Below are 9,307 nucleotides of genomic sequence, written 5' to 3'. Positions count from 1 at the left end.
TCGAGGGGTTTGGGGTGGCGGGGAGGGGTTTGTCACGCCAGCAGGAATTGGCGTGAGCGTTCCTCCCAGGGGCAAATCCCTCCCATCTTCTCTGCAGTTTAAACTAGGAACAAAAAGTATGTGTATGTTTTATTTTTTTTGGTTTTATTTCACTTTCATTTTGTTGAAGTTTTATTTTTTGTTGTGGGAGGGGGGTGCAGTGTGTCCCTTCACCTCCCTCTGACCTCTACCTAACATACAGTACAGGAAGGGGGCTCTGCTTTGCTTCAACCTACTATTGTACAGTGCTGTCGATGTGTGGAGAGAGGGGTCCCCTCCTCCCTGCTGGCGCACGGCCACTACGCTGGCCAATAGGGAGCCACGTCACTGCCTGGCAGGGCGATACTAGCCAATCACTGTTTGGGTGTTTTTTGTGGGGGATGATTAAAGCGCTTCCTACTCAGGACCTGAGAGATACGTCACTGCTGCCAGAGAGAATGTAACTCTTTATTTCCCCTATTCTCGGTCCCTTTTCCACCAGACTGCTCAGTCCTTCATGAGAGATGTTGATGGTGTTTAACTATAGTCACATTGCCCCTAACAAACATGTCCCAGAGCCCACCTCTAGAGGGCAGCACACATAAAGAGAAGGTCACAGACAAGGGAGAAGACAAAAATAATGATTGTATGTTAGATATTTAATCTGATCAGAGAGCTGATGCTTTCAGACAGACTGAGGCTGAGTCAGAGCTGTTTGCTGGTGTTCAGCATAGCAGAAGCCCCCCCACAAAAAACAACACCACCTCCACCCGCTCCAGCAGCACAAAAGGACAAAGACATGAGGTAATGTCTGCAGGCCCACAGAGGCAGAGATGGAGACAGACAGAGGGGTGGGAGTGGATGGTGTGGAGCTGCTCTGCTGTGTAACAGTCACCAGTACTCCCAGTGCAAAATAACACAAATCTCCACTTTGTTTGACCTCTCCCCTTTTACAATTTGCTTTTTAAAAAAGATTATCAGAGGAAGATTAGTTCAGAGATAATAACAATAATGGTATCATTACACATGTATAGAAAATGCACAGTCTGCTTGGACTTTACTGTACAAAGAATCGCATTCGGGTTCTATCAGACATAGCCTCTGTATGGAGGAGGATTGGGTTTATAATTCTCCTTTTTTATTTATTTTTTATTTTATTTTTTTTTGCAGGGTTCTTCAGTTTTGGCTCTCTTTTTTATGTATTTTAATTATTAACTAAGTTAAAAGCAATTTAATATTTTAAGCTCTGCGGATTATAATCTAATAAAAGAGAGAAATGCCATCTTGTGTCTGTGTCTTTTTTTATCAGTGTGTCAATTATTCAGGACGAAGGAAACATGAGCGTCTTGTGCTCAGCCTCATAAACACTGCTATTTTTAAAAGGGAACTCAACTTAGTTCACAGTTCACAGGTCATGAGGAGTGCTGCTCGGTTTGTAAACACAGTTTCTAATATGTTCTGTTACTGAAGGAGCTTTGTACCCCAGACTGCTGGGGTATGTTTTGAAAGGGACGGAGATCAACCAGGAAGGGAGGGTCAAATGAATAGATGGTTGCATTATGGGAACTGTAGGATTGCGTTTTTGAAGATTTGAATCCTACTAGGGAGAAGAAGTCAGAAAATCTAAGCCTCTGCTGTTGGAAATATTCCTTTTTTGCTCTGAGTAGAACTAAAACAATAAATCAGACAGGAAAGTTTATCTATCGACAGTGACGATGTATGACATTATACAAATGTATTGCATAGATCTTTGTCTCGATTTCTTTACCAATTTAAAGTTATTTTCTGCTTGAAAAAAATATGAATCGTTGTCCTTTTTACAAATCATGATTAAGACTCCTTATAAACAACACACATATTAATGAGAATTATTATTATTTATTGCTTATAAATACATGCAGCCACTTTTGATTAAAACAAAGAAATCAAACGCATCCAAACTGGACTTTCTTTTCATTCTGGGTACCAGAACTCCCCTGTTTTTATAAGAAACTGCAAACAGAATCTACCTACGGGTACAAATAAATAACCTGTTATTCTCAGTGCAATCTATGTGCATGGTCACACTAACCCCGAGTAAAAGCTTGTTGATGTGCGTATATCTGACTGCATAATAGAACTGTGATGTGGATTACCGATAAGAGCAACATATATTAATTATAAAATCATATTTGTCAATTAAACATCTTTACATTTCCATCCGGGACCTGCGGGAGGCCGCGGAGGCCCGCCGCCTTCTCACGGTCGCCCGCAAGGTTACGCCCTCGTTCAGCTTAAAGCGCGCGATGCCTCCCACATCGTCCAGCTTCTTGGCGCTGCAGGAGGGAGTCGGGACCTTCATCGTGTTCCCGAACTTGGAGTAGTCCACCGCGTACATGCCATCCTCCTCCGAGACTGTGGGCACGAAGCGCTGCCCCCACAGGATCTCCTCCGACACATAGGATGTCCTGGCCTGCATGGTGATGCCCGTGGTCTCCACCACCCCCTCCAGCACCGCCACCACCTCCACGTTCTCGTGCTGCAGGTCGAAAGCTGACATCGAATACAGAGGGCTGTCCTTGTCGATCACGTGACAGATAATTAGCGGGGACACCAGGAAGATGCCATTGGTGCCCACCGGGTTATCCATGTGGATGTCCACCTGGTCCAGAGGCACCACGTCGCCCTCCTGTGTGGAGGTGCTCCGGACCACCTGCAGCCGTACGGTGGCGCTGATGATCATGCTTTTCCTCAGGTCCCCGATGCGGATCATGAAGCACAGTTTGTTGTTCCGCACGGAGATGACTGCGTGCTTGCTGAAAATGAGCGTCTCTGCGCGCCGATGGGCCTGCGCAGTTTTCATGAAGATGCAGCCAAGCATAATGGCGTTAATGAGCAGCCCGACGATGTTCTGTATGATCAGGACGATGATGGCAGATACGCATTCCTCCGTGACCATCCGGCCCCCAAAGCCGATGGTCACCTGCACCTCTATGGAGAAGAGGAAAGCGGAGGAGAAGGAGTGGATGTTCGTTACGCACGGGACAAACTCTTCGTCTGTCTGGTGCAAGTCGCCGTGCGCAAAGGCAATGAGCCACCAGATCATCCCGAAAAGGAGCCAGCTGCACAGGAAGGACATGGTGAAAATGATGAGCGTGTGGAGCCATTTTAAATCCACCAGAGTTGTGAAGACGTCCTGCAAGAATCGACCCTGCTCTCGGATGTTGGTGTGCGCTACATTGCAGGTGCCATTCTTGGCGACAAATCGAGCTTTCCTTGGTTTGGCTTTAAACTTTGGCTGCTGGACATTCTCAGCCAAACGTGTGAGCAAGTAATCCTCAGGAATGAGTCCTTTCCTGGACAACATAGCGCTCCCATACTATAGTCCCATGAAAAGGGAAATATTTATCTTTATGCCAATGCCTGTTTTTACCAGCCGAGCTCCTCAGCAGCTGTCGGGTGTAGGACGGAGGGTCATGTCCGTTTTCTGGAGGTATGTGCGCTCCTCACGTTGCCTCTAGATCAGGCGCGAAGTCCCAGGAGAAAAAAACTTCTTTCAGCTCCGCAGCTGCCCCCGTCACTCACAGCACCCACCGACACACCGGGAATGTATCAACGCGCCGCCCCGTCCCACCGTGAATCCACTCACTGATGGTGCGCATTAAGTGAGAGGTGCAGGAGCATAATGGGCCTCTGGCTGACTTTGAGCACCTTTGGGTGAGAAGGCAGCCTTTAGTGGCACAGTTGGCTCTGTGCTGACTCTGCCACTTCACTAAAGCTCGGTAACGTGAGATGGAGACGAGGAGAGGTGGAGAGGAGGTGCCCCCCCCCCCTCCCCTCCACCATCTCTGTGCTGCCCTTCCTGTGATTTTCAATGCAGTAGGCCCATCACACATTAAAAAATGTGTTTAGTTGGGCAGCTACAGGCAGCTTACGCTTTGAGTATGTCATGGGTTAAATATAGGACACTATGGAAAATCACCCTCAGGCTTTTCGATATAAACTTGGCTTAAGAAGAATAGAAAGCCGGCTGTTCACCCATAGGACCCAGATCTAGTTTTCTAATTAAACTCCCATCCTGGGGTTTCTTCCCTCTCATTTCTCTTTCAACACCACCCATGGAAACTTTATTTTACAAGCCACTGTTTTCCTTTGAAAGGCGTATAACTTTCTAATATAAGTCAGCCAGCAGCTGCTCCTCCCACTCTGACGCGTCTGAGTATAAGATGATACTATGCTGTGTTTTGGCTCTTTGCCCACCAGCATCATGTATCCCTCAGCTCATGTTCACCCTGCATCGGCCAGTGATTTATGTGTTTTGTACAGGTCATAACTTTTCTGTCACACAAGCACAACAAATTCTCCATCCAATATCTTTTTCAAAACAGCCCCAACCAAAGAAACACACATGTTAATGATATTTTATCTTTTATTATCAAATAATTAACTATTTTATGTACAAATATTATACAACATGATTAAAAAATAAAAAGATATATCTTCTTATATATCTTTCATGGGACAATTGCACTTTGAATGTCTTCCTCTAATGCTTCTTCTCACTTTCTGTTCTTGTGCTATTTGTCTGCTCGCACGAAGGCTCCGAAGACGCTGTCCTCCTTCTCCAGCAGGGCCTCGGGCCGGTCGTACTCCTGGATCACCCCCCGCTTCATCACAATCACCAGGTCGGCATTCAGGATGGTGTGGACGCGATGCTGAGGGCGGAGGGGGAGAAAAAAATAATGTTTACACAACTTAATGAAATACCAGTCTATGAAATACACACGCAACTTGCTGTTACACTAAAGAAAGAGATGAAATGAGAGTCTGGCTCAGGAAAATGTTCCTCCGCTGCTTTTTAAAGTCATCACAGGTTTCTGGTTGCCCTTCCTTTTTTCTCACAAGTTCATCTCATCTGAAGTGAAGAGTTATTACATTTTAATATCCATGGGTTATCTTTATTTCATCATGAAATTATGTGAAGAACCCAGTCGCAAAATTGTCCAATAAGTTTAGCCTCTTCTCTGATTTCCCCTCTCTCTTACCTTTCAGGAAACAGTCCAAAAAAAATGTGTTTTTTTTTTGTCCGCACTGCTGCTTTGCATCACTTTACAGGAACTGCATCAGCAGGAGGAAGGTCAGCGCTCTCAGGGGGAAAGGGAGCGCTGCGTGTTTTACTGTTACTGCCTGGCACAGTGGGGGGGGAGATACTCACTGCTATAGTGACCACTGTCCGGTCAGCAAAAGCGGTCATCACCACCTTCTGCAGGATGCTCTCCTGTGGGGACAGACGAAGGTTCACAATCAAGGACAAAGTAAATGAAGCAAAATAAAAGTCCATTGGAAAAGCGTACATGTTCTGTTGCCCTGTTTAACACTATGTTAAACTCCATATCCTTATTGCATTGCACCCTATACTATACCTCATACTGTACTTTTTTTTACTATATTGTGTTGATATCATAAACTCTACTATGTCATCTTATACGGTTTTGACCACATCATATCCTCCTGGGAACCGAGGAAAACAAATGTTTTCCAATCTTCTTTATTTTCTACCTATTTAGGGTTAAAAAAACATCTTGCAATTTAGACTTTTTAAATGTAATTACATTTTTAAATGTTACAGTATGTCCACTGTAGAGGACGTCGGGACCATTTTAGTTTGAAAAGACAGCCAAAATGAACAGATAGACTATATAACGTTTTATGGTTATAGAGTGATATTAATACAAGAATACATTCACCTTTATTTAAAACATAAATGAGTAATTGATCTGAACATTGCTGTTTATTTGGTCACAAAAAAAACAGTTTGTTTTTTGTTGAATCTTTCCAGATCTTCAAAGACCTGTAGTCAATGTACTGGGAAAGTACCTCATTGACTCCAGTCGGCACGGGCTGTATGATCATCTTGGCTAGTTTTATGGATGTGGTCTCCATTTGACCATGCTCATAGAAACAAAGCTTGCATTCCTGAGGCAATTCTCATTTCTCATGGCTCCACTTAAAATAAAAACAACAATAAGACATGCGTGCTACTCTTGGCCCACAGAGGGACATGTCTTTCCCCCTCGTCCCTATCCGTCTCTATGTCTATATCTGTGCGCTCATGGAGCCTCCTGCATCTTCCCCTCCCCCCTTCTTCTTGACCCTCTTCTATCCCAGGTGTGAAAGCCTCATCTCTCTCATCATCTGAGAGCTCCAAATCTGAATCTCAGAAAATGTCTGCTTCAGTTCCGTCTCCTGCAACAATATTGAGTCATTAAGTCCATGAAGAGGGTCCATTTATAAAAGAGCTGTTATTTCAAAACTTGAATTATTGAATTGCTTTCAGAACTAATTATATAGTTCCTCACATGTTAATAAACAAGAACATATATGATTTTCATGGTAAAAATAACAATTATTAAACAATATTTGACTTCTCCTCCTGCTTCTATAAAGTGTTGTTTTTGGTATGCCAGTCATTTTGGATGAAAAGAAAGAGGAACTTCCCAGCATGCAATTTTAACCAATGACATATCACTGGAAAGCCCAGGATGTCCTCTGTACAGTACAGCAGGGATTGCTGTACCTCAAAAGAGTAAAAGGAGATGCATGTTAACTAAATGTCCACTACAATGGACATTTGTCAATGGGCTGGTATAGTATGAGTATATAGTATTTATTTTGTGCTATTTAATTTCAGGCAACACTTAATATCAATACACTGGGGAACACTGTTAACATTTCATTACAGACAAATTTGATAGTATAATTGATAAAACGATATAAAAAGTAAGCATATTATGTAAGAAAATGTAAGTATAGTACAACATAAAAGTAGATATGTTGTGTTGGTCAAATTAATAGCTAGTATAGTATAGTGACATAGTATGTCATAAAAAAAAGCCAGTATATTATGTTCACCCTCTCTTTCTGAGTTACACACCTCCACTCCGGCTTCCTTTTTATTCTCCTATTCATTACCAACGCATCGGTTTCAGACTGTAACCAAGACCTGATCAGAACCCGGTATCAATACCATAATTACATAATATCTTCAAATAAATTGACTAACAGTTAACATAATTATAATTAAATCCATTTTTATATCAAAATGTTTCTATATGATCAGTTGATTCAGTTGCAGATTGTAAATCTACAACAAATATCTCTTTAGTTATTTCAGGGTATCTGCACATTTTTGAAGCAAACATTTATTGACTTCCTGTTTAAGAGCTCTAAGAGGAACAAAAAAACCTACTTTTACTGCAGTGAAAGAAAATCGATGATTTGACTTCAGTGGACTCCAGTATCGAGTTATATTAAGGACTGAAATATTCATTGCAATTTAGCTAATATCACTGACTTTAAAATAACCCATGCCCTGACACACACTGACACACACAGACCGTTGCCATGTCGATGGACGCAGTGGCTTCGTCCATGATGAGGATGCTGCTCTTCCTGACGAAGGCTCGGGCCAGACAGAACAGCTGTCTCTGACCCTGACTGAAGTTCTCTCCTCCCTCTGTTACCATGGCATCTGCAGAGGAAACAATTATAATACAGCAAACAAAACACATCAATATTAATATTAATTTATCTTACGTACATTATATACAGGCGGACAGATTTGAACTGCTGACACGTGACATTGGCACGACGTTATGCTTTCAACTAAATGAGAGGGCAAATTGATTGGCCTTTAACTCTTAGCTTACACATACATATCCTATTGATTTTCCATTCACATCTCTGTGTTATGAATGATGCCAAGTTATGCTTAAAAATTCAATTCCAGCGATTTATCAGTTTGTGTTTTGAGTTCTAGAGATGTTCAACGTTATTGGGCAGTTAAATAGTAAAGAGATACACATCAACCATGGGAAAATTGCTGTGTTTGCTGATTAAATGATTATTTTACTATCATTTGGGGAAGAAAATGAAAATATTTGTGTGTGTTTAGCGTTTAATTAATATATTCTGTTATTATAACAAAGTTTATATTCACAAACTATATTATTCAAACTGTGCACCCTTTAGAACTTACTGCAGTTAACAGCAGTCCACTTTAAATGCGACATTAGACTCTTAATTGTAACTCTCACATAATTAAAGGGCAAACCTAAGTAGCCATTAAACCCTGATCAATATCTTGGCTCTAGTATATGAAAACTAAAGCGGTGAGTGGTGCAGTTTGAACCTCTCACACACCGACACACACACATTTGCCAGTGTCACATGGACTGAAGCAGTCTGTTATCCCACCAGAGCAGTGAGCGGTTGCTCTGATCATTTACAAGAAGGACGTTTAGAGGGTGACAGACATAAAGGTGATACACTGCAGACTGACCGCAGCTAAACTAAGACTCTGGGCAGAGAGGAGGCCCATGCATCAGCATACCAAGCATTCACCACATATGTAGGTTGCATCTGTTAAAGTGGAACATGGCCCTCAGATTATATCTGATCCGAAGGTGAGAGTCACTGTCATGTCAGAACCGTGACCTGAAGCCTACTAAGAATAATGTGCCTGTGAAACTGTGCAGGGTGGAGCTGCCGCACACAGACTACAGCTGGGGAAGGGAGGTCAAAGATTCATCCATCTGATACAGCCGCCTGCCTAATCTGTGTCAGGACACCGGAGAAGAGCTGAACAATTACTCTGAATACAAAAAAATATACGCAATATGTAATAGTACCATATCCAAATTCCCGAAGGCAGAATTATGTAAAAAGCTACATTTACATCAAAATACCACTCTGAATTATGTGGTGTTGCAGAGATGTCCCGCTACAAATTGTATTCTAGAGATGTTAGAACAATTCTGTGTTTGGTACAGATCCCTGAAAAAAAATCCCATCATAATCATTGTTTTTATTCGAATTATGAACATATGGGCAAAGGTTTTAGGCACACACATTACAAAAAAACGATTTAGGCACACACATTACAAAAAAACGATTTAGGCACACACATTACAAAAAAACGATTTAGGCACACACCAACATTACAAAACAAATATGTTCTCACCCAGGCCTCCCGGCAGCGATTTAACGATAGGCTTCAGCTGAGCAATCTCCAGAGCTTCCCAGAGCATCTCTTCTGTCGCCTTCAGCTCCGGGTCCAGATTGAACCTACACACACACACACACACACACACACACACACACACACACACACACACACACACACACACACACACACACACACACACACACACACACACACACACACACACACACACACACACACACACACACACACACTTCACAGAGACACAGACACACACTGACACACACACACACAGAGACACACAGA

The 9,307-nt window shown here is 42.5% G+C and overlaps 2 protein-coding genes across 2 annotated transcripts in view; both read right to left on the bottom strand.

The window, feature by feature from the left end:
• Positions 1–498: 498 nt before the first annotated feature.
• kcnj11 (potassium inwardly rectifying channel subfamily J member 11) lies at positions 499–3,489 on the bottom strand. The gene has a single exon (XM_010765777.1). It carries the CDS (start codon positions 3,362–3,364, stop codon positions 2,207–2,209), a length of 1,158 nt encoding a protein of 385 aa, XP_010764079.1. The 5' UTR covers positions 3,365–3,489; the 3' UTR covers positions 499–2,206.
• Positions 3,490–4,472: 983 nt separating this feature from the next.
• The window catches only part of LOC104940786 (ATP-binding cassette sub-family C member 8-like), a 13,942-nt gene continuing 9,107 nt past the window's right edge, over positions 4,473–9,307 (bottom strand). Inside the window, exons 2-5 of the mRNA XM_010765766.1 lie at positions 9,020–9,123; positions 7,395–7,528; positions 5,213–5,275; positions 4,473–4,712 (exon numbers count right to left, since the gene is read on the bottom strand). Coding sequence (XP_010764068.1) covers positions 4,575–4,712; positions 5,213–5,275; positions 7,395–7,528; positions 9,020–9,086 — 402 coding nt within the window. The 5' untranslated portion in view covers positions 9,087–9,123 and the 3' untranslated portion in view covers positions 4,473–4,574. The remainder of the gene's footprint in view (positions 4,713–5,212; positions 5,276–7,394; positions 7,529–9,019; positions 9,124–9,307) is intronic.

This window comes from Notothenia coriiceps, unplaced genomic scaffold, assembly GCF_000735185.1.
Source record: "Notothenia coriiceps isolate Sejong01 unplaced genomic scaffold, NC01 NC01_scaffold00000290, whole genome shotgun sequence".
In the NCBI taxonomy this organism is placed as follows: domain Eukaryota; kingdom Metazoa; phylum Chordata; class Actinopteri; order Perciformes; family Nototheniidae; genus Notothenia; species Notothenia coriiceps.
Note: the sequence above shows the minus strand (reverse complement) of the source record. Positions and strands in the feature narration are given on the sequence as shown.

Bases quoted from the DNA above. Each gene is read 5' to 3' on its own strand.
- kcnj11 (XM_010765777.1), bottom strand. From the start codon at position 3,364: ATGTTGTCCAGGAAAGGACTCATTCCTGAGGATTACTTGCTCACACGT.